This window comes from Phyllobates terribilis, unplaced genomic scaffold (genome assembly GCF_046119375.1).
Source record: "Phyllobates terribilis strain yellow unplaced genomic scaffold, ASM4611937v1 Scaffold_2__4_contigs__length_985480577, whole genome shotgun sequence".
Taxonomy (NCBI): domain Eukaryota; kingdom Metazoa; phylum Chordata; class Amphibia; order Anura; family Dendrobatidae; genus Phyllobates; species Phyllobates terribilis.
In genome coordinates this window covers 854,647,695-854,673,115 of record NW_027362762.1, presented here as the reverse complement: position 1 = coordinate 854,673,115, position 25,421 = coordinate 854,647,695, and the positions used below count along the sequence as shown (strand labels likewise).

General features: G+C 42.0%; 1 protein-coding gene across 13 annotated transcripts in view; it reads left to right on the top strand.

Annotated features, from left to right (window-relative positions):
* The window catches only part of MYO18A (myosin XVIIIA), a 386,801-nt gene continuing 361,380 nt past the window's right edge, over positions 1 to 25,421 (top strand). For 11 of the 13 annotated variants that reach the window (XM_073667936.1, XM_073667934.1, XM_073667935.1 and 8 more), the window contains exon 1: positions 1 to 131. Coding sequence is in view for 2 of the 13 variants with exons in the window: in XM_073667930.1 (XP_073524031.1) it covers positions 105 to 131 (27 nt within the window). In the remaining 11 variants the exon portion in view is untranslated. The remainder of the gene's footprint in view (positions 132 to 25,421) is intronic. The other 2 variants (XM_073667930.1, XM_073667929.1) reach the window with 2 other exon arrangements.

The following is a 25,421-nucleotide window of genomic DNA, read 5'->3' as shown; positions in this document are numbered from 1 at the left end:
CATGTGACACGATGACATCCAAGGGGAGGCGGGGCTACAGTCCTCCATTATTTCTAACCAGCAGAAGAGAAAATCCATAGAGGGAGGATCGGGCAGAGCTGTGGATGCAGGACGGTGCGCGCTCCCCGGCGGTATGTACGTTATGGCTGATAGGATATGCGGCGGGCAGTCCCGGCAGCCGGGGCGGAGTGCACTGCGGTGCTGCACCCAGGATCCGCTCAGTGATGCTGCAGTGATCCGTGGTGCTGTACACATCTGTGCACACATGTTCTGGTCTGCAGGCTGGAGCAGTGCGGTACCGGCCCGCTATCATCACCGCGTTACCTGAGCTGTCACCTTCTAGCAGGCGGGAGCCGATCCTCCGCCCTGACTGCTGCTGCACTGACCCCGGTGTCAGGAGCAATGGTGATATATGGGCAGCGGTATACCGGGGCCGGATCTAGTCCTAATAAAGAAAGCAGGACTATATACAAAATATATATCAGCACTATACAAACAAAGCAGAAAAGTGGGTGCAAGACTTAGATAACTGACCCCATGTCCTTTTTATAGCTACATGTCACTTTCCCCAGACACCTTTCATTGAAATAATAGTGCGTTTTTAATCACCCATGCTCAGTTTTTCACTTGATGAAGAATCGGGTGTCAGTATAGGTTGAATAAAATGATACCTGGATATCTGCGATCTGATGTCTTATTCCCGAGAAATCCATGGTTTTCTTAATATGTAAATGAGCTGTTAAGATCTATGGGCCGGACATAGATCTCCCTGATAATCTGCCTCCTGAGATTAAGTGAAAGGAGGTGTTAGTGAGACATGTAATGACTGACACTTTTCTCTCCTAATATACAGGTCTCACACTGGTAACGCCCCCTTGTATTTAAAATTAATCTCTGGATTTTGATTCTCAGGGAGATCTATGTCCTGCCCAGGACCTTAACAGCTCATTTACATATTAAGAAAAATGTAGATTTCTCTGGAATAAGACATCGGATTGCAGATATCAAGGTATCATTATTATATTCAGCTTCCTATGACCTACATGCCCATATAGATTGCTTAGGAGGGTTGGTCCTATTGACTGATGCCCTTTAAAAACTCACCTTTTTACCCTGAAACCTGGGCTAACTTTTTTTTTTTACATATATATCTCCTCTGTCACATGCAGTGGAGCCCATGGATCCTGATGCAAAATTTCCCCCTTAACTATTACAGATCTTTTAATAGTATTGGTATTCTCATTTCATATATGGGCCAAAGGGACCTTTTGGGCCAGGCTCGTTTCCATCTGCAACCCCTGCCCCCATTATTGACACGTCCCCAGTCACATGCTATTTATATATGTACATCGAGGGACGTTCACTATGGCTGGTGTGTTGTGCCAAATCCTGTAACATGGCAGTTTCCATTTAAAGGGGTTGTCCACTCTTTATATACTGATGAGCTTTCCTTACCTGTTTTCTTCCTATGAGCTGCAGCTCTTCAATATTGGCTGATCGGCAGTAGCTGGCCGGAGGTGATGGCTGATCGGCAGTAGCTGGCCGGAGGTGATGGCTGATCGGCAGTAGCTGGCCGGAGGTGATGGCTGATCGGCAGTAGCTGGCCGGAGGTGATGGCTGGTCGGCAGTAGCTGGCCGGAGGTGATGGCTGGTCGGCAGTAGCTGGCCGGAGGTGATGGCTGGTCGGCAGTAGCTGGCCGGAGGTGATGGCTGGTCGGCAGTAGCTGGCCGGAGGTGATGGCTGGTCGGCAGTAGCTGGCCGGAGGTGATGGCTGGTCGGCAGTAGCTGGCCGGAGGTGATGGCTGGTCGGCAGTAGCTGGCCGGAGGTGATAACGGCTGTGTACACTGTTTACATCCATATGATGTCGGAGCTGGTAACAGTGACCTGTGTCAGACCCCGTAGACTGATATTTATCAGCCATCCTAATGGTAAGTCATCAGTATAAAAGTAGAGGACAATCCCTTTAAGGCCATATATACACGGGTTAGATTTGACAATGATTTCAGTACCACACCACAATCCACTTCAGATCCGATAACCATCTGCTTTCCATACATGTGAATGGGGTTCCACTTACCTGTTTACATGCAGGGAGAAAAATCCTGGTGGCCCGGTGGCATGCTGCTTATTTCTGTGAATTCTGTATGGCAAATTATCCCAGTTGAAAGACAGCGAGGCTCATTCTTGTGTGGAACTAAGGCCTCATTCACATTCATGCTGAGCGCTACATTGGGATTTCCGCTTAAGTCCCCGAAAAACATAATTCAGATGGAAGCCCCGGAGGAACCATTTGCTATAATCAGGCAGACGTTGCTCCATCCGGCCTCCATTCCAGTGGCGTCTGTCTTTAGACTGGCACAATCGCGTGATTCACCACTTGAAAATGTGCATAATGTTCTAAAATTTAAAAACAGCGAAAAATGCTTAAAATGAAGGACGGTCATTATAAACACACGTGTAACAAATGCATGTAGGCTTTAAGCACCAGGGGCCATGTTGTCCTCAGCAGCTGTTGTCAGTTTGTTATATAGGAGCTTGTTGGTTGCTATGGACAATATGGAGACTTTTCCTCAGTTTTGTGAGGACTGCCGTACATTACTTCTGTGTGTGTCAGTACTAGGACAGCATGGTGGAGAGGCCAATCTGTGGTAAGCTGGTAATGTAGTAATGCTAAGTGAGCGATTAGATGGTGTAATGATCTTACCTGATGGACGTGGTGACGGAGCTGATGGTTCTCTTGCTGCTGTGACTTGTTCTCTGTCAGAGGATTTCCATGTTAATTCTCCTCTTTTCCAGATGTTCAGAAGCTTTTCACAGTCGGTAGATTGGCATAATTCTTGGTTTGTCCCTGTGGCAACCATGATAGCATACCTAATAAATATACCATCCCTTACCCCATACAGCGCTAATCCCAAATATCTGCGGTTCTCTGAATTACAGCCGCCCCATTCATTTGTTTCAGAGAAAGAGATTAAGGGGGAATATTTTGGGTCAAAAACCCTCCAATCGAACATTCATATTTATGCCACCAATATCCTGTCATCTAACCCAGCATTGATATACATATATTTTTTGGGTTGGACATTAATGTAAGTAGATTGACCATGTGGCCTAAAGAGAAAATGAAGGACGCAAAGTGACCATACATGCGTTTTCAATGGGGAGAGTGGCATAAGATGCCACCAGACATCTCTGGCAGTGACTACTTTTCTTCAGAGGATATGCCATGAATGTCTGACAGATGCAGGTGTCACCTCTGGGACTTGTACATATTTCCAGAATGGGGCCCTCCTATCTCCTGTTGCAACTGGTGCCGCATCCTCTGAATAGGTGGCCACTTGCATCTGCTGAATAGGTGACCGCGCAAGTGCAGCTTTTTTCATTCACTTCTATTGAAGTTTCCAAAAACAGCAGACCACATTTGCAGCCACCTCTTCTTCAGGCCCAGAGATCACAACACAAGTCAGAAAGAGGATTCTTTGGGGCTCCTGTTTTGATGGTAGGTGTTTGTCCAATATGAGAATGTGCCATAAATATGCAATCAAATGACTGTGATGAGACAACCCCTATAAAGGAGTTTTCCACTTTCAGAAAAGTGGACCCCAAACCGATTAGGTGGTGGTAGCAGCAGCAGACTCCCTCCCATGGTTTAGTACCAGCCCTAAGCTGCTGCTTCGCTGTCTGTACTTTGGCTGCAGCGGTAGCATCACAACCAATCACTGAACTTGCTAACTCTGCTGTTAACAGTCAGAGCCGCTGAGCTCAGTGATTGGCTGCAGCAGTGATGCATGATATAGTTGTGTTGCACCTCTGCAGCCAAAACAGACACTGGAGCATCGATAAAGAGCTGGAGCATTTTTTTTTTACTACTATCTGTTAGGGGTCCGTGTTTTCAAAAGTGGAAAATCCTAATCTCAGCAGTGCATAGTGTATATCATCCTGTAACCTAATTGTAAGGGCAGAGACAGACTGCCATATTTCTCGTGCGAGGATTTCATCGTAAACCTCCTACTGGCTGTCGGCTCTCCTGACCTGAGCTTGACAGCTGCATAGAAATGCAGCAAGCTGTCATGTTCAGGTCAGGAGAGGTGCCGGCCAGTCCGTGCCGTGCGATGCAATCATCACACAAGTTATACGGCAGTCTGTCTCTGCCCTAAGGGTAAGTTCAGACATGGTTAATTTGCACCAGGCGTGATGGGTTCAGCACCAGAAATGTGCAAATCTCACAGCAGATTTTACCCCCTTTAATGTATATTTGTGTATGTGCAGCAATATCTATGTGGTATACATTTATATTTTGCTGTGGAATTGCCACAGAACTGCGGATCTGGGTCAAGATCTGAGGTGGAAATATTCCGCAATGACCGGATTTACCATAAAGTTTACGTTTAGTTCCATTTTTGTACATTATGCAGATACCAACATTTTTGTCTAAACCTGAATCGAACCTGTTGGGCAAGTGACTCTTATCCCTTCCTGCTTCTAATATGAGAGTCTCTTCTTGTCCTGACCTCTGGTACAGTATAGGGGGTCGTGTGAACATCTTAAGGTCTGCTCCTGTGTAGACAAGAGAGTAGAGGGGCACAAGGCGAGCATGGTGAGGTAACAGCTGGCTGCTTCATGAGTGGCAATGCGGTTTTCATTCTACAGGGGGCATTCTGGCTGTTTATGAACATGAACAACTCAATGACTTTCAATATATTGTAAAACTAAGGTTGTGTTTACAGTAGACCAAGGTGGCATTAAATGACCTCCGATTGGCTACATGTAAACCGATCAGTGGTAATCTAATAGCCTGTTTAGACAAATCGACCAAAATATTGGTAATACTTTACTTCTGTGTGCATAGGCTGTCATTTTTTTCTTGGCAGCACATGTCCTGTTCACACAGGACAATGTGCCGCAGAGAGCAAAGATTTTTAAGTAAAGGGTAATGTTGTACGTGTTCTCTATGAGAGACTCTCCTGGCAGTGGCTTATCTTGGCATTGAATTAAAGAATCGTCCTTTTAAATTCAATAAACCGGCTCCTTCTCTACCCTGGCATTGTTTGTCAAAGGGTGGAGGGGTTTAGGTGGCCCCCCGGCCCATACACATTAAATTGTTGGACATTGCCACTGATATTCATGTTTCCAGTCAGCTTTAGTTCAAGGTGTTTAGAATTGTCATTCAAAAACGAGAAATATGCAGCGTACCTGACTTTTTGTGACTTTTGTGCTGTTTTTAGTCACTTTTTTTGCACTGCTTTAGACATTTGAATAGTGTCACCAAAAGGCGCAATGGCTATGTAGAGTTATAAAATTCTTTTAATTCAAGAATAGAGTATGGCATTATTTTGGTGCTAAATATCTATGTAAAGTTGAAGAGAACCTGACAACTGATACATGCTGTCTAATCCAGGGGTGAATGTTTGCCTCTGAAATGCTGCAAAGTTGCAGAGAAAGACAGAGACATATTTTTAAAGCTGCCAGGGACTGAGCCATCCTGGAGATTAGTCATAAAGCAGGTTCCTGATCTTAGTGTTGAACCGTATTGGAATGGGGTATAGGTGTATTGTCCCTAGGGACCCACTGACATGTATATTAGGGTACGTTGAGGAAATAAAAACAGATAACATGACCAAAATAGCAATTGCGAAATTATTGTTTATTGCCAGAAAATTGATTGCAAAATATTGGATTAGAGAGGAGCCCCCGTCCAGATGCAAATTCATTGCCCAAACGAACTATATAATTCAACTTGAAAAAAGTATTTACGCCAAGAGGAATAAGCAGGAATACTTCCATAAATTATGGCAGCCATGGTTGGATAGGATTAATTAGAGTAACACACATTATTTATATATATATATATATATATATATATATATATATATATATATATATATATATATATATATATATATATATATATATATATATATATATATATATATATATATATATATATATATTATAATATAATATAATATAATATAATATAATATAGTCATATGAAAAAGTTTGGGCACCCCTATTAATCTTAAGCTTAATGTTTTATAAAAATTGGTGTTTTTGCAACAGCTATTTCAGTTTAATATATGTAATAACTGTTGGACACAGTAATGTTTCTGCCTTGAAATGAGGTTTATTGTACTAACAGAAAATGTGCAATCTGCATTCAAACAAAATTTGAAAGGTGCATAAGTATGGGCACCCTTATCATTTTCTTGTTTTAAATACTCCTACCTACTTTTTACTGACTTACTAAAGCACTTTTTTTGGTTTTGTAACCTCATGGAGCTTTGAACTTTATAGCCAGGTGTATGCAATCATGAGAAAAGCTACTTAAAGTGGCCACTTGCAAGTTGTTCTCCTGTTTGAATCTCCTCTGAAGAGTGGCATCATGTGCTCCTCAAAACAACTGTCAAATGATCTGAAAACAAAGATTATTCAACATAGTTGTTCAGGGGAAGCATACAAAAAGCTGTCTCAGAGATTTAACCTGTCAGTTTCCACTGTGAGGAACATAGTAAGGAAATGGAAGAACACAGGGACAGTTCTTGTTAAGGCCAGAAGTGGCAGGCCAAGAAAAACATCAGAAAGGCAGAGAAGAAGAATGGTGAGATCAGTCAAGGACAATCCTCAGACCACCTCCAGAGAGCTGCAGCATCTACTTGCTGCAGATGGTGTCACTGTGCATCGGTCAACTATACAAGGCACTTTGCACAAGGAGAAGCTGTATGGGAGAGTGATGCGAAAGAAGCCGTTTCTGCAAGCACGCCACAAACAGAGTTGGCTGAGGTATGCAAAAGCACATTTGGAGAAGCCAATTTCTTTTTGGAAGAAGGTCCTGTGGACTGATGAAATCAAGATTGAGTTATTTGGTCATACAAAAAGGCGTTATGCATGGTGGCAAAAAAACACAGCATTCCAAGAAAAACACTTGCTACCCACAGTAAAATTTGGTGGAGGTTCCATCATGCTTTGGGGCTGTGTGGTCAATGCTGGCACTGGGAATCTTGTTAAAGTTGAGGGACGCATGGATTCCACTCAGTATCAGCAGATTCTTGACAATAGTGTTCAAGAATCAGTGATAAATATGAAGTTACAAAGTGGATGGATCTTTCAGCAAGACAATGATCCAAAACACCGCTCCAAATCTACTCAGGCATTCATGCAGAGGAACAACTACAATGTTCTGGAATGGCCATCCCAGTCCCCAGACCTGAATATCATTGAACATCTGTGGGATCATTTGAAGAGGGCTGTCCATGCTCGGCGACCATCAAACTTAACTGAACTGGAATTGTTTTGTAAAGAGGAATGGTCAAAAATACCTTCATCCAGGATCCAGGAACTCATTAAAAGGTACAGGAAGCGACTAGAGGCTGTTATTTTTGCAAAAGAAGGATCTACTAACTATTAATGTCACTTTTCTGGTGAGGTGCCCATACTTATGCACCTGTCAAATTTTGTTTGAATGCAGATTGCACATTTTCTGTTAGTACAATAAACCTCATTTCAAGGCAGAAACATTACTGTATCCAACAGTTATTACATATATCAAACTGAAATAGCTGTTGCAAAAACACCAATTTTTATAGAACATTAAGCTTAAGATTAATAGGGGTGCCCAAACTTTTTCATATGACTGTATATGTATGTGTAATATATATATATATATATATATATATATATATATATATATATATATAATATATATATATAAGAGTAGAAGGAGAAGAAAAGGAGTAAAGTAGGAAAGGAAAGAAGTGAAAAAGAGAAATATAGGTCTTTATGGGGGGGAGGGGTAAGGAAAGTGGGGGGGAGACTTACTGTAATATTGTAAAACAAGTATTGTCATGTAATATCTGTTCTAAGTTTTGTTATAAATTTTTATTAAACATCTAGTTAAAAAAAAAAAAACAGGTTCCCGATGGCTTCTCCACGCCCGCTTCCATGGAGCGATAGGTCTTTTCCCTACGTGTGCATATAAGGAGAGACCTATCAATCCAGGGCAGCGGGGAGAAGCCGACTGGGACCTGCCTGTCTCCATCGTGGCTTGGTCCCCAACGGCTGTTAGAGTATGTTCCTTACAAAAACAAAACAAAACATATAAGTGCCTGAATTACAGTGTTTCTGAACAAAAAAAATGCTTGTGTGATGTCAAATCTGCACCAAAAATGCATAAAAAAGGCAACACGCATATAAAAGGAAGCTAATACCCGAAATTTAGAGCATTTTTGCCCATTGTATGTGGCCTAACAAGGTAAAGTTTCTGCTGAAATGTCTTGCAAGGTGTCACATTTATAATAAACAAGAGAATACGGCAGCCTATGTAAGCAGCAAGATGTATGCTAACATTGAATATATGAAATTTGAAAAGCATTACTGCTATACAGAATTTACTTATAAAAACGAAGGTACTTTGGCCAATTCATAAAAACCCATCAACCATGGCAAGGTGACCTTTCTTCGATGGGTCCCTAAACCTAATATTTAGCAAACATGCCTATCCTGGGCTATAAGCTTGCAAAGGTCACCTTCTCGTGGTTGAAATTGGCATAAATTGGCAAATACATGTGTGTCTAAGTACCTTCATTTTTATGAGTATATTCTATAGAGCAGTAATTCAGTTCAAATTTCATGTATTCAATGCTTGCATATACTCTATCTTAGTGCTTACAGAGTGCTGCTGTATTCTCTTGTTTATTATGCAGTCTTAGCAGCTTGCACCTGTTCACACTTGCTTTATTCTGTTTGGAGGTGCTGATCAGTCTCTTCTAGTTCACATTTATAATAAAGTGGGTTCAACTTTGATAAATTTAGTGGTTATGTCTGGGGTAAATAACCCATCTTATGTAGTCAGGATGCTTTCTTGCATGTCATTAATGCTGCACAATGTGCTGCTTTCCTGGTCCGTGCAGTTTATCCCAGACTTTGCTTGCTTGGTTTCTCATAGATTTCTATGGCCTTTTTGATTTTAATGTATCCACTGAAGTCTACGAGAAGCCACAGTGTTCAGGTAGAAGAGCACACTGCGGCCGAGAACAACAGATCGGCGTATATTCGTATTAATAGGCGCAGTACCTGACAGCGGCCGATACACATTAATGTTCGGGCTCAATTTAATGTTAATATCTGTCGACGGCCGGAGCTAATCAGTGCACAACGACCTGATATTAATGACCTGTCCTATGGATATGTCAGCAATATTTTATGCCTTGATAATTCCTTTAAGGCAGTTTAAGATGAAGGGAAACCCCTTTAATAAATCGCCCCCAATATTCTTGAAAAACTTGTGTTTGGTTTTCTAGGGAGAAAAAATAAACCACCATGATGAGATGCCTGTCAGGTCGTGGTGATGACAAATGCTGCTGTAATTCCATAAGGATGTTGCAGGGCTGTGTCATGCGATGACTCGGTCTGTCCTTTCTTTCCCCATAATTTAGTAGGATGGCTTGCTGTCTCTCCGCTTGTTGCTGCTTGTCTAGGTGACTCTACCCCGTCCACTTACTGTCTGTATGTCAGCACTTACACATCAAGTGCTTCCTGAGAGTGAAGCAAATTCATCTACAAGTTGTTGGAGGTGTGGGAATGTCAACGCAGACGTGAGATCATTCTCTTTTGTCAGCGAAATTAGCGAGCGATGAAACTTTACCTGGTTCTCCGTCTTCTGGCGTCCGACCTGTAAACGGTAAATTACTGAGATTATAATGATTGAGAATCTCATCTCGGATAATGTCGTTGGCTAGATTCCATGCATTGCTGACATTGCACCTATACGCTCATACATATTCGGTGTTTATGGAGACGTCCATATGAGCTAGATATAATCCAAATGAATTTTACTAATACTAACCAATTTCTGCATTGTTTTAGTGTTTCATAGGCAGCAAGTAAAAACAACCCAAAATATAAGTCACAGTAGTACAAGTGTAGCCTTGATCTGTCTGAATATGGGGTTGTACCATAAACGGCTTATATCAGCTACGCAAACAATGCATGATTGTTTGGGGTCCATCTGCTGACACTTTCACCAATCACGAGAATGGGGGCCCAAAGTCCCCTGTGTGAATGGAGCAGTAGGGAGAATATGTAGCCACTGCGCCTTTCACTTTCTAAAGTAATGATGGTTCCCCCATGCTTCGTACCCCTCTACATTCAAGTAGTGGACTTTGGATCGTCTGTTCTTGATATCCATTGTTGTATCAGCAACAGGACCATGAGAAACCATAGATTTTAAGTTTTTGTTCTAAGGAGCAAGGGCGGACATAACATTGGTACAACCTCTGCGGCCGCACAGGGGCCCAAGAGGAAAGGGGGCCACTTCTATCTCTAAAGCAGATGGAACTGTGCATTATGATGAGCTATTGGACTGTAAAGGACCCATATATTGTTCTTGCCCAAGGGCCTCTTCTGTCTGTGTCCACCACTGCTAAAGAGGGTTGATAAATTTTGATCAAGAAAGATGGCTGACATTCGAACAAGCAGCTGTCCAATGTGCATCACCATCTTAAAGCATCCCCCCGACAAGTGCAGAGGTATTGGAAGCGCGATGGTAAGTCAGTCACCCTTTCCCTGGCATTACATTGGTGTGGTTGGACCAGTGCCGGTGGTGGTGCTGTAGCCATTATGCGGCATAAGTAAGATGTGTAGGCCTGGTTCAGACGTTCCTCGGTGCCCCCGATGCCTCTGCAGCAGCCTGTTTATAGAGGAAGCAAATTAGCCTCTGATGGAGGACAAAGTACAAAACCGGACATTGGGTGTAGTGACTATACTATAAATTGCATAATCATATTTAATATTTTGGGAGGGAGGGTTGCTTTAAGGCTAAGTACCCACGATGCAGAAATGCTGCATATTTTTTCCGCTTCTCCCTGGCAGGAAAAACACATGCGGATTTTACATGCGATTTTCCTGCCAGGTAGAAGCGTTTGTCAAGCGTTCTTCACATGCATTTCTTCATGCGGGACTTTAGCATCACTTGGAAAAGTGCTTGACAACTTGGTCACACTATATAAATCCATGTAACCGGCATGGATTTATATAGTGTGACCAAGTAATAGTTAAAAAAAAAAAAAAGAAAAAAAAAAAGAATAAGAATGGTGATAAATAAACATTATACTCACCTTCCGATGGCCCCCGGTATTTTCTCCGCTCCGTCCGATCTGTTGTATGGGTCGTGGTGGTGTGAAAGGCCCTGCGATGACGTCATGGAGTCATGTGACAGGTCACGCGACCGCCGACGTCAGCGGTCACGTGACCTGTCACATGACTAAATGATGTCATGGCAGGTCCTCACACCACCGCGACCCATACAACAGACTGGAGGCATCGCTGAGGAGATCGGGGGACATCGGAAGGTGAGTATAATCTTTATTTTTTATTTTAAATTCTCTTTTTAACAGGTTCTATGGTACCTGGGACTGGAGGAGTCTCCTCTTCTCCAAACCCGGGTACCATCCCCACATAGAATCGCATAATATCCTTGTGTGCAAATGTGCTGACACTTATAATATGCGTTTCAATGCAAGTCAATGGCGGCAATTACGCTGCGTGTCTGCAAAATTAATGGACATGCTGCGGATTTTTCCGCAATGATAAACCGCAGCGGAAATTTCCGCAGCATGTGCACAGCACATGTGGATTATTATTGGGGACCATGGGGCACTTATTACCAAGCGTTTTTTAAGCGTTTTTGCTGTGGAAATTCCGCGGCAAAAACGCTTGAAAAACGCATCGTGGGCACGCATAGTGGAATAAAGTCCATTGAACCTACTAATTTTGGTGACCTTGGCCAAAGGATGCAATTTGAATTGGGGTAGCTCCTATAGGCTTATTTTTTCCTATAGTTTTTCTTGGGGTGAGTGGGGGGCAGGGAATATCCTTAGGACACAGACAGACTTGTCAGATCGCTTGCTCCCGTAGGAGATATGTCAAAATAAAATGTACAACATATTGCACTAAAACTGAAGTAATGAGCACATCCTAATGCTGAATCTAAAGTGGTTACTGTTTCCATACATCATAAGCTTTCTGGACAATGGAGACATTGTATCATTCTTATTTGCACTAATACACCATTGCTTTTTTTGTGCTATGAACCCATTTTCCATGCTGTAGTAGATTACGGCAGGGTTACTGATGATTTACCGTACATAGGGTCTTTGTTTCGCTCCCTGTTGTGGCTTCATCACTCGTTGATGAATGGATTAATTAGCAGTTTTGTTGCTCATTCTCTTGTATTGGAGGTGAATGTGAGTTAATAAGGGGGAAAAAAAAACCCACAGTATAGGAGATAACTTGTTGATAGGGGCTCTGAATGATTCTGAGAACGGGGCTCTGCACCATGTCTCAATGAAGCAGTAGCACATGTGCACCACCCTGTGCTGGGACCACCAGTAACTATCACTTATCCTGTGTCAAATTGCAAGTGCTTTATACTGTTAATTTCTAATACCAAAGTAAAAATGGATGCAAATAGCTGTTATCAGGGTTGTTCTACTTTATGACCTACATACCAGATATGTGTCATATGTGCAGATCTCGGTGAACTCTGAACCGCCATTATAAGTCTATGTAATCATGGCCGTTCTAGGACTTGGCTCAGTCTGATGAATCTTATCTCTGAATACTGCGTTGTCTTTACCATAATATGCTGTAGAATGTAGAATATCTGGGTAGGGCTTTTTTTTCTGGGATATCATTACCTGGTCAGATATCTTTGCTGTTACATTATAATTATGTCCTGGTATAAACAGATTGATTTTTAGCCATTGACACCAATGACAGTGAATGTAGAAAGTTACAAAATAAGATCTTGATTGTGTGGCTGGCAGCGTGGACTAAGATGACCCCGTACTGCTTCTCACTGAGGAGATCACAGCTGGGTACAGAGACTTTATTTATTTTTTTTCTTCAGAAAATTGACTTATTTTTCAAATGATATTTTTTTGTGTTTAATTGCAATATTTTTTTTAAAATACATTTTGTTTCTTTCTTTGTTTCTGCAATAAATATTTTAAATGCTGCTCTTACAATCTTCACACCGGCCACTGGGGCTTTTTTAGACTCCTACTTCCTATTTTTTTCAGGTGACACATGTACATTAGCCACAATGATCAGATCCTGACCCCATCTTTTGTATTGAAACATCTAATCACCTTGTGCAAAGGTCATTGTAAAAGGAGAAGGGAGCAGGTCAGCTGTGCCATCGCCTATTGCGACTGGTGGATCTTGTTATTGGCTGTGTATAGGGGTGTCATTGTAATCCTGCCTCTAATAATTTTGAGCCTTGCTGTAAATTTTTCTTGAAAAGACATGAAGTTGCAGTCTAAAAAAATGCTTCAGTGCCGGTGTGAAAATTGCAAAATTACCATCTATATATATTTTTTTTAATGCATGTAATACAAAAACCTAATTTGATCAGTAAGTCATGTTCTGTTGATGGCTTCTCTTTTTTAAAGATAATCTGTCAGCAGGTTTTTGCTACCTCTTCTGAGAGGAGCATAATGTAGGCACAGAAACCCTAAATCCAACTATGTGTCACTTGCAGCAGAGCTGAGAAAGCTAAGCCCGCCCACACCAGGCTCTCCATAGACAGTGAGCTGCTTATCACATAAGTAGGCACAGTCGGACCAGGCCTCACATTACCAGCTAGTCACAGCAATGTTAATCACTAGGTGATTAATCCTTCAGTCTAAGTAAGCAGCACCACACAGCCGGACATGTGACACATCGTTGAGTTCAGTGTTTTAACCCCCACCTCATGCAGTCCTCAGACTACATGGCAAAAACTTGCTGACAGATTCCCTTTAATTTCTTGCAGTGCTCAATGTTAAAGGAGTATGCAAATTGTCTTCATTTAGCTCTGTAGAATGTTAACCCGCAAGGGCAGGGTCCTGACCCCTCCATACCAGTCTATCATTGTTAGTTTGTCTACTGTAAGTGATATCTGTATTTTGTATGTAACCCCTTCTCATGTACAGCACCATGGAATCAATGGCACTATATTAATAATAATATTAACTGGATGACCATCAGTAGAGTGTTTCAGGGTCCTTGTACCTTGTTAGTACATGGCAGGATACTGTTTGGCTGCGTGAGATTTCTGTAAGAAATATTTATCAAAATGTGCAAGTGTCCCTGAACAAATGGTGGACACGCATTGATATACAGTGGCGTGTGAAAGTATTCACCACCTTGGTATTGTTTTGCTACCTCACAACCTGGATTTTTACTGTTTTGGTTTGGTTTGTTTGTTTTTTCTTTTGAGGGTTTGCATCAGTCCATGTAAAGAACATGCCTACAACTATGAAGATTTAGTTTTCTTTTTTACTGTGAAGCAAACCACAAATAAAACGAAGTAACCGAAAACTTCAGTGTGCATAACTATTCATTCCCTTAAGGTCAGTACTTTGTAGAGCCTCCTTTTGCGGCAATTACAGCTGCAAGTCGCTTTTGGATAAGTCTCTATGAGCTTTCCACATCTTGTCACTGGGATTTTTGCCCGTTCCTTAATGCAAAACTGCTCCAGCTCCTTCAAGTTTGCTGTTCACCAGAGGAAACCATCTATCTTCAAATCTGACCACAGATTCTCAATTGGATTAAGGTCTGGGCTTTGACTAGGCCACTCCAGAACATTTACACGTTTCCCCTTAAATCACTCGAGTATTGCTTTGGGTCATTGTCTTGTTGGAAGGTGAACCTCCATCCCAGTCTCAAATCACTGACAGACTGAAACAGATTTTGCTCAAGAATATGTCTGTATTTCACACCATCCATCTTCCCCTCGACTCTGACCATTTTCCCTGTCCCTGCTGCTGAAAACATCCCCACAGCATGATGCTGCCACCACCATGTTTCACTGTGGGGATGGTGTTCTGGGGGTGATGAGCTGTGTTGGTTTAGCACCTTCCTCCATACATTTGGGGAGTCTCCCACATGTCTTTTGGCAAACTCAAAACAAGCCTTATAATCTTTGTGTGTAAGTAAAGGCTTTTTTCTGCCCACTCTTCCACATAAAGGCCATCTCTATGGTGTGTACGGCTTATTGTGGTCATATGGACAGATACTCCAGTCTCTGTTTGGGAACTCAGCAGCTCATTCAGGGTTACCTTGGTTTTCTGAGCTGCCTTTTTGATTAATGCCCTCCTTGCCCGGGCTGAGAGTTTTGGTGGGCTGCCCTCTCTTGGCAGGTTTGTTGCGGTACTATGTTCTTTCCATTTGATGATAATGGATTTGATGGTGCTCCAGGGGATCATCAGGAATTGGGATATTTTTTTATAACCCAACCCTGACTTGTACTTCTCAAGAACTTTGTCCCTGACTTGTTTGGAGATCTCCTTGGTCTTCATGGTGTTTGGTTAGTGGTGCCTCTTGCTTAATGGTGTTGCAGCCTCTGTGGCCTTTCAGAAAAGGTAAAGTGTATATAATGACAGACATGTGACACTTAGATAGCACACAGCTGGACTTCCTTTCACTAAGCATGTGACTTATGAAGGTAATTGCTTACACCAGAAATTTAGGGGCTTGATAACAAAAGGGGTGAATACATATGCACATGCTAATTTCTAGTTATTTGATCCCATAAATTTAGTGTTTGCCTATATTTTTGTCACTTCACCAACTTAGACTATTTAGTGCTGATGCATCACACACAAATCGAATTAAAAAATATTTACAGACAGGTTGTAATATAACAAAATAGGTAAAAAGCAAAGGGGGTGAATACTTTTGCAAGCCACTGTAATTAGTGCTATTTGTAAAAAGTCTGGCAATGTACATGCACCAACTGTGCCAGCAATGATTAAGGCACCCCTGGTTTCTTAAAGAATATAACATATGATGGTACACAGCAACAGTGTCTATAGGTTTTCAGAGTGAAGAACTTTGAGATATGCTGGAATTCTAGTGTCAATCACATTGAATATTACAATCAAAACTATGGGAAGTAGAAAAATGATGAGCAGGAAGCAGTGATGGCAACACCGACTGTTTACCTGGTTTTATCAGTTTGTATTTGTTAGATGTTGGTTGTTTTTATAGTTGTTTTATAGGGACGTTATTGTAATATCGCATGAAACTGGCATTCTATTGGCCAGGCACCATAATATTAAGTCCCACTTCCAACCGCAATGTATGTTGCAGAGATTTCCATTCTCCCTGTTTAAAATTGTGACTTTTGGCCAGAGATTTATCTGCTTGGGCCCTGCCTATCTCTCTTGAGAGAGCTGTGGTTTGTATGGAAAGTAAGTGAACTTCTTCTATGAGCATGGTGCGTGTGAGGAGGACGGTGTCCAAAAAATGTTGTGGTTACCAGCAATTATAGAAGATGACATCTGGCTTCTTCACAAAGCCCAAGGAGAGGACCGTCAGTTACTTGTTCAGAAACAGATGTGATGATCATTGAGATTTTTTTTTTTCTCCCGCTACCAGTGAAGTTTTGGATAAAGTGATCGTTAATAATCAAAAGCAGATCCAACTCCAATCTATAGTGAATCTGCAGAATTACTGATATGTCTTATTGTATTCACACTGATACAGTGACTTGGAAAAGTATTCATACCACGTGATCTTTTCCACATTTTTTTCATGTTACACACACAAACTTAGATGTATTTTAGGCTATGTGCCTACGATGCAGAAATGCTCCGGATTTTTCCTGAGCGTTTCTGCATCTCCCTGGCAGAAAAGACGCATGCGGATTGTACATGCGGATTGTACATGCGTTTTCCTGCCAGGGACATGCGGATGTGAAGCGTTCTTCAAATGCATTTCCGCATGCGGGTTGACAAGCGCTTTCCAAGCGATTTTAGCATCACTTGGAAAGTGCTTGACAACTTGGTCACACTATATAAATCCATGCAAACGGCATGGATTTATATAGTGTGACCCTAAAGAATGGTAAAAACTAAAAAATAAATATTATACTTACCTTCTGACGGCCCCCGGTGTCTTGATTCGATCCGTCCTGGCTGCCAGCAGCTCGCGGTACACTGAAGGACCTGCCGTCACATGACTATGACGTCAGCGCAGGTCCTTCAGTCCAACGCGATCTGCCGGCAAGCGAAAACAAGCACACCGGGGGCCGTCAGAAGGTAAATATAATATTTATTTTTTATTTTATTCTTTTTTTTTTTTACAGGTACTATGGTACCCAGGTCTGGATGAGTCTCCTCTCCTCCAGACCCGGGTACCATCCACACATTGAAACGTTTGGATTCCGCATGTACAGATCCAGTGATGCGGAATCCAAGCGATTCAATGCAAGTCAATGGCGGCGAAAACTCAGCACTTCCGCAAAATAATTGGTAGTGCTGTTTTTTTTTTTTTCCGCAATGATAATCCGCAGCAGAAATTTCCGCAGCATGTGCACAGCACATGTGGATTATCATTGGTGAACATGGCAGACCATGGCAGCGTTATTGCCGCTGCAGAAACGCTTAAACGCATCGTGGGCACACAGCCTTATTGGGATTTTATTTGATACCAACACTAAGTAGCAAATATTTATGAAGTGTAAAGGAAATGATATATGGTTTTCTAATTATTTTAAAAATATAAATCTGAAAATCGTGATGTGTTTTGCATTCAGCTCCCTCCCCTCGAGTCAATACTTTTGTAGGACCACCTTTCGCTGCAATTACTGCTGCAGTCTTTTGGGGTCTTTTTGTTTCTCTACCAGCTTTGCACATCTAGAGGCTGAAGTTACTGCCCATTCTTCTTTGCACACTCGCACTAGCTCAGTGAGGTTGGATGGAGGCATCTGTGAACAGCAATTTTCAAGTCTTACCACAGATTCTCAATGGGATTTAGGTCTGGACTGTGACTGGGCCATCCAAACACCTGAACATGCTTTTGATCTAAACCTTCCATTGTAGCTCTGGCAGTCTGTTTAGGGTCATTGTCCTGCTGGAAGGTGAAACTACGCCACAGTCTCAAGTCTTTTTCAGCCTCTAACAGGTTTTCCTCCAGGATTACCCTCTATTTACCTTCATCCATCTTCCTATCAACTCTGTCTAGCTTCCCTGTCGCTGTTGAAGAAAAGCCTCGCCACTGCATGATGCTGCCACCGCCATGTTTGACGGTGGGGATGGTGTTTTCAGTGTGATTTGCAGTGTTAGTTTTCCACCACACATAGCTTTTTGCATTTAGCCCAAAAAGTTCTACCGTATTTTTCGGACTATAAGACGCACCAGACCATAAGACGCACCTAGGTTTTAGAGGAGGAAAATAAAAAAAAATAAAAATTTAAGCAAAAAAATGTGGTCATGATGCACTTTTAAGGGGGAGGGGGTCTTCTGCTGACACTGGTATAGGGGTATGTCCCCCAATTCTGACAATATCCCCCCATCCTGGTATGCATGGCTCCCCTCATCCCTGTCCTGGTATGCATGGCTCCCCTCATCCCTGTCCTGGTATGCATGGCTCCCCTCATCCCTGTCCTGGTATGCATGGCTCCCCTCATCCCTGTCCTGGTATGCATGGCACCCCTCATCCCTGTCCTTGTATGCATGGCACCCCTAATCCCTATCAGGCTGCACATTAAAAAAAAATAAACACTCTTACTCACCTTTCTTCTCTCCTCTCCTCCAGTGCTGCGTCCTGTCTGCCCGCACTGATCTCTCCATGTGAGCCGCGCATGACGTCACTGCCATGCGCGGCTCACAAGGAGAGATCAGCTGCCGGAAGTCACTGCTCCTCACGCTGGGACTGTGTGCACGGGGAGCAGTGATTTAACTCTCCTTCATAGCCGGCACACAGCGGAACCACGCTGCGGCTGCTGCTGCTGCAGCTGCTGCCGGCTATCTTCTGTGCCCGCTCATTAAAGGGCATGAATATTCACCCCCTCCCCACGCCCTTGGGCGTGGAGAGAGGTTGAATATTCATGCCCTTTAACAAAGGGCACAGGAGATAGCCGCAGCGCGGCTATACTGTATACCGCTATTAAGGAGCATGAATATTCAGTGCTCCCCACTCCCCATGGGCGTGGGGAGCAGTGAATATTCATTTTCTTTAGCAGCGGGGACAGTGTAGGCTGCTGCTGGCGGCTGCTGCCTCCTGTGCCCCTCTCCTCCACAGATACCGCTCCCCCCACACCACGCATAAATATACCCCCCCCCAACATTCGGACTATAAGACGCACCCCCCATTTTCCTCCAAAATTTTGGAGGAAAAAAGTGCGTCTTATGGTCAGAAAAATACGGTACTTTTGGTCTCATTTGACCAGAGCCCCTTCTTCTACATTCTAGATGTGTCCCCTACAATCTCACACCTTGGTTGGCCAATGTTTACTTTGTATGCATCACAAATTTAATTAAACTGTACTAATCCAAACTGCCATCTCAGTTGACCAAGACAAGATGGTAAACTTGAGAAAATCACAAAACTAAATGGGTTTCACATACTGCTGTACTTGATTTTTTTTTACTAAAAATGCAGCATAACGTTCACACTAGGCATTTTTTAAGTGTTTTTTATGCAATTTTTCAGCGGTGTTTTACAGTACCAGCAAAGTCTGAGACTTCAGAAATCTCATGCACACAGCTTGGTCCTCAGTATTTTGTGCTTTGCATGTTTTTTTTTGCACAATAGAGCATGTCACTTCTTTCAGTGTTTTTTCAGCATTTTTCACCCATTGAAAGCAATGGGTGGTGCAAAAAAAAAAAAAAAAAAAAAAAAAAAAAAAGCCTAGTGTGAACGTTTTGCTGCATTTTTAGTGAACAAAAGAAAGTACAGCAGTATGTGAAACCCATTTATTTTTATTTATTTATTTATTTTTTTCCCTTCACGTTTACCATCTTCTCTTGGTCACCTGAGATGGCAGTTTGTATTAGTACAGTTTAATTAAATTAGTGATGCGTACAAAGTAAACATTGGCCGACCAAGGTGTGAGATTGAGCAATACTCATGGCTGACTAAGGTATGAAATTGAACAATGCCTGAACAACTCAATGGCAGACGAAAGTGTGAAAGTAAATAGCGTCCTACAAACTCAATGCTCTGCCAATGTCTTAGGTAAACTATTCCAGACCAATACACCTCTCCTACTTACATTTGTAATGTGTATTTTTCATATGCATTTGTGACCTGTGTTTATGCTTCTGTGGTGGAAGCAAAGCTGAACTTTGGGATCCTGAAAAATGCAGCAAAAACGCTCCAAAACCTTCATTTTTTACGCTGCTTCTTTCCTGCCAAGAGATCAGGTTTTGCTGCAAGAAAAAAAAAAAGCTGAAAAAATGCGTAGTGTGAACATAGCCATATATTGGCTTTTCATGCCTGTCAGCCACCATTACATCAGTAACTGCCGCCATATACTTAGATAAAAGTCTACAGAGCCGAGCTATTTCGACCATCTAATATGTATAGTGGCCTCCTAACCTTCCTGGCAGATAATGTCTGGGTAGAGAAGGATCTACACAGCTGTTAGATGATTTTGGCAGTGGCTTTCTCGTAAAAGCACAAATGCTTGGCTGAGCATTACTGTATATGGGGGAGAAATGAGAGATGGCTTTCAGAGGAACCTATAGAAACATACAGTACACGATTCTAAATAAAAGTAATATTCTAAATTGTGACATCAAATATTTAAGTAGTTTGGCCAAAGCTAGATGGTATGGTATATATGAGGTTGTACTAGTGAAGCAAACTACATATATTTCTATCCAAAAGTATGTTAATCACTACAGGCAGCAATGTGCATAAATACATAAAATTATTCTCTCTGATAAAAAGATATAAACAAAAGTTATAAGTTCATATGTGGCCTACAGCCATTTGGCTGATTTAATGCGAGGAATGATGACTAGAACGGGGGAGTGAAAAGTGATAGAGATATATATTGCATTGTGTATGACTACAAAGTGACCAAAATGTAAAATACCATATGTGCAGCAGAACTGATCACAACATACTGTATTTAGAATCCAGTTTAAATAAATATAAAAAAAATTACAAGAGCGTTGCTGGCCATACGCTAGTGATTTTTAGAGGGGGCATATGCAAGCATCTTTGAACAACTCCTCCATACATGACAGATATCGCTGCCAGTATGCAGATAGGTTACTGCCTGGGGGAAAAAAATAAAGAAGTAAATATTACTATCATCACAACAGGAGGCATATGACACTTTTGCATCTGACCATGACTGAACACAAAAACCCTTTCTGATTGTCTTTTCCATGATTATCTGTGTCTGATCAGCATCTGTCAGACTCCGATGGATGAAAATTGGTGACCAGTCAGCCCAAGTATCTTACAAGAACGTCTGCTGCTTTCTATAGAATTCAATGCATGAGTTTTATTTCTGCATAGGTTTACATAATTCTTTATACTAAGTTCAAAATTCTTTTAGCCTTGCTTTCTTTGAAGTACGGCACCAGATTTATGATTCTTTGCATAAAATATTAGGCTGTTAATATATTAAAGCAATTGCTCAACATTACCGGCAGCAGCGTGAAAATGATCAGATTTCCCACAGCTTTCATGTCCGCTTATTGGACGTCTGCAAAGTGTTAAATGACAATATATGTATAAAGGTTCTAATTGACTGATTAAGTTTTCTTTTTTTATATGTGAAGAAAATAGACTTTATCCCAGAATTCCATAAAGTATGAAAGTATCAAGATGAGCAAACGTCTCACCATACACAATAGTTCAACAAAATAGTTTTTTTTTTTTTTAATGTAAAGTAGTTTTAGACATTGAATTTGATACTTATTTTACTCATTTTTATTGCTTAGATGTTGCACAGCACTTTATGGAGATTGTTACTCACATCAGTACCTTATCCCTATTGGGTCTCAAAAATGAAACTCCAGTAAGTTATCCCCTACAACTTAAAGAAGTTGTCCACTCAATGTATGATCAGCCGGGGTCCCGCACGCGACACCCCTACCGATAATCTGTTATTGGTGCCGGCGGTGGCCGGAAGTGCTCACCTGCGGGGCTCCGCCGTCAAGTGGTAGTGGCTGCCGTGGTGTACTGCACATCCGCCTCCCATTCGATTGACGCTTTTCTAATTCTACCTATTCGCTTTTCTAATTCTACCTATTCGCTTTTCTAATTCTACCTATTCAAACGTTATCCGATGCTCCATTGCGCCGACATCGACCAGTTCAGCTGCCGGTCAAATGTGTATGGGGCGCCAGTTGCCTGATGATTGGGAGAGATGGCAATCACACATGCTTTGATTTTGGACTACGGATCCTACGGATAGAGCATCAATGTAAAAGTAGTGGACAACCCCTTTTAATATTTTGCGCATAACCGGTGCAAAACTTCAAAAGGAACCTGAAGACTCACCTCTTCCGACAAACCTACAACCTGCAGTAACCCTGGCTCCACCATACTGCTGCATGACCAGCTCTACCCTCACCTACTGTATCCTCACCCATCCCTTGTAGATTGTGAGCCCTCGCGGGCAGGGTCCTCTCTCCTCCTGTACCAGTCGATGTCTTGTATTGTTCAAGATTATTGTACCTGTTTTTTTTTTTATTATGTATACCTTTTCACATGTAAAGCGCCATGAAATAAATGGCGCTATAATAATAACCCTTTGAATGGTGGGAGACTGTCTACTGGCACCCTGCCCCTTTAAACCTTGATTCAAGACTCTAGAACTTGGGAGCTGGGCTTTGCAGAGCCCTGTCTTCATTGGAGTGCTGGAGATGGCTTACCCCAGCGCTCCACTATTTGCAACAGTCCCGTGGGCAATGACTGGAGCGATGTCGAGCATGTGCAGCTCCTTTCCATTCAAGACTTGGCTCCGCAGAGCCTGGTTCCCAAATTCCAGAGTTTCAATCTCTGCACTGCCTGGTGTCCCAGTGGTCGGACCACCAGCTCTAGGAAAGTTATCCCCTATCCTATAGATAACTTCAATATTATAGGAGTAACCCTTTTACTATTGTTTTTTTGGGGGTGTATGAGGAAATCCGTGTCCAGAAGAAACCCACACATAATTGGAGAGAAAATACAAACTTAATGCACATTTTTGCCCTTGGTTGGAAAGGAACCCAGGACCTTAGCACAGTAAGGCAACATTGCTAACCACTGAGGATAACGCCATCCCTTTAATTCTGTCAAAATTTTTTACATCCGTCTATATAAATATACTGTAACCGAATTCTTCCCATGTTTCATCTAATAAATTGTAGAATGTGTCGTGCTACATTGTTACATGTCTCCCAGGGTACGGATCATTTGGCACGGATCGCCCTTTTTTCTAGCATTCATGTAACTTAAGATCAGAAGGGGCCGCTAACAGTGACGCCAGACTTCTCCGTTTTGCTATTTTTGGTTCGTAGATTGTTTTCATTCTGCTCACATCTGAGGCTCTGCTTTTGTATATTTATGTTTTATGCATTTTTCTATCTAGAGACTTGAACTGCTTTTTACATGGAATGCATTTGCGGCTACAGTCAGATATTGGGTATTGCCTGCGGCTTTGAGCAAAGTATTGACAGTAGCTGTGCTCCATCTTTGTATGACCCGGGGTCTTTAACCTACAATCATGAGATACACTGGGAGCATTGCTGTAAATGTTCACTCTGTATTAAGTATATTCCCATGTATTATCACGCTGCTATGGTGGGAATTAAACTGATTAACGTCAACCAGCTGCTTCACCGTTCATATCTTAGGATATAATTCAGGTTTAATTGACTGAAAATACTTAACTGAGTAAATCTCTTGCAGATATCTGGAAGAGCTTTAGTAAAGCAGCAATAGACAAACAGCTGAAGTGTGGTTTTCTAAGGCAGTGATGACGCCGGTCTTTGTGGTCCAATGATTGACACCTAGGCACTGCGTTCTAGTGTGTGCAATACTAGGAGGCATCATCAGTGATCTCTAGAAGTGTGCACTTTCTGCCTTCTCCAACGGCCATGAGAGGCTGATGAGGATAGCTGTTTCTAGGTGTCGGCTACAGGTGGGGTTACGAAAATGCACAGCGCAACTGCACCGTTTTAACCACATAGTTTTGGAAACCGTAGCTCACTTTGCTATGTTGTTTCTGTATATCCCATTTTATATGGGGGTTTTACAAAAGTATAGTGTAACTTTGCGAGGCTGAACTGGGCATAACCCTATAAAGCAATCCTAGGAGAGCACATGGTAACGCTTTTCTAATTCCACCTATTCAAACGTTATCCGATGCTCCATTGCGCCGACATCGACAGGTTCAGCTGACGGTCAAATGTGTATGGGGCGCCAGTTGCCTGATGATTGGGAGAGATGGCAATCACACATGTTTTGATTTTGGAGTGCCGAAAGCAATGTTTTCCCTAAGATAAACTGCAGGTTGACGTGTAAGTTGGCGGCTTTCACATGGAGAACACAGGAGCGCTCTGCGGAGCAAGCGCTCCTGTGTACGGGAGAGTAAGCGGAGATGGCTGTCTGCTGAATGATCAGCCAAAGCTTAGTTTGATCGACAGCCATCTACTGTGTATGGCCAGCCTTAGATTCGTGTTTTATTCTTATGATAATCCTCATCACACGTGCACTTGTGGGCATGTTGGTAAACTTGCAGTCCTTGGCGCTTCTTCCCGGCATCACCTCCCTCTCCTTCTTGATTGACAGTGGATAGCACGTTGTGCAACAGAGCCACACCTTCATCATGTCTTTTATTTCCGTGGCCTGACCCTAATGGAACCATTAAAATCTTGTGTGTATGAGCACTTAAGGACAAAAGTGCTGAATTGATTGACGCTGATTTACTACTTATTGTTTAAGGGTCAATTGACTTGTGTCCTTGATTAGGTGGAACCTGACAGATAAGGAGACTTGTCAAGGTCAGAGGTCTAATAGGTGCTCTCCTTCTAAAATAAATACTGGTCTGCAACCTTTGCTTGTACTGATATCCTGAACTAATATTTATTTTGCAGCTTCCCTTTAAAAGAGTGATAAACTTTAATTTGACCATTTTGGTCCAATGCTAGTCTGTTGGTGCTCATTTACATGGGTAAATGGACACCTGAAGGGAGTGACCACTGATACTATTGTATTGTCCCCATGCATGTTGGTGGCAGCACAGTTACCCTTGTACTATACATCACCCAAGTTTATGTTCACACCAACTTTTTTTTTTTTGTGGATTTGTAGCAAATCTGCTCCGAAAACAGCCCCAAAGGATCTTCTTATTCATTCCTTTGCAGAAAAAAAAAACAAACGACTTGTAGTGCAGATGTTCAGGCTTTTGCTCAGTTTTTAACTACTTCAAATTTTAAGAAAATGCCAAACAATTAAAAGAAGTGAGATGTCTCTTATTCAAGCATTTTTTGTTTTTGAAGCCGCTCCATACTTTAGAATACAAGTCAACCAGAAGGCAAAAAAAAAAAAAAAAGTTTGCAAATTGGATCAGGAAAAAAATATACAGAAAGATGCTTCAGAAAATTAAATAAAAATTTAGCAAAAAAAATGCCGGCACTTCCTGAATAT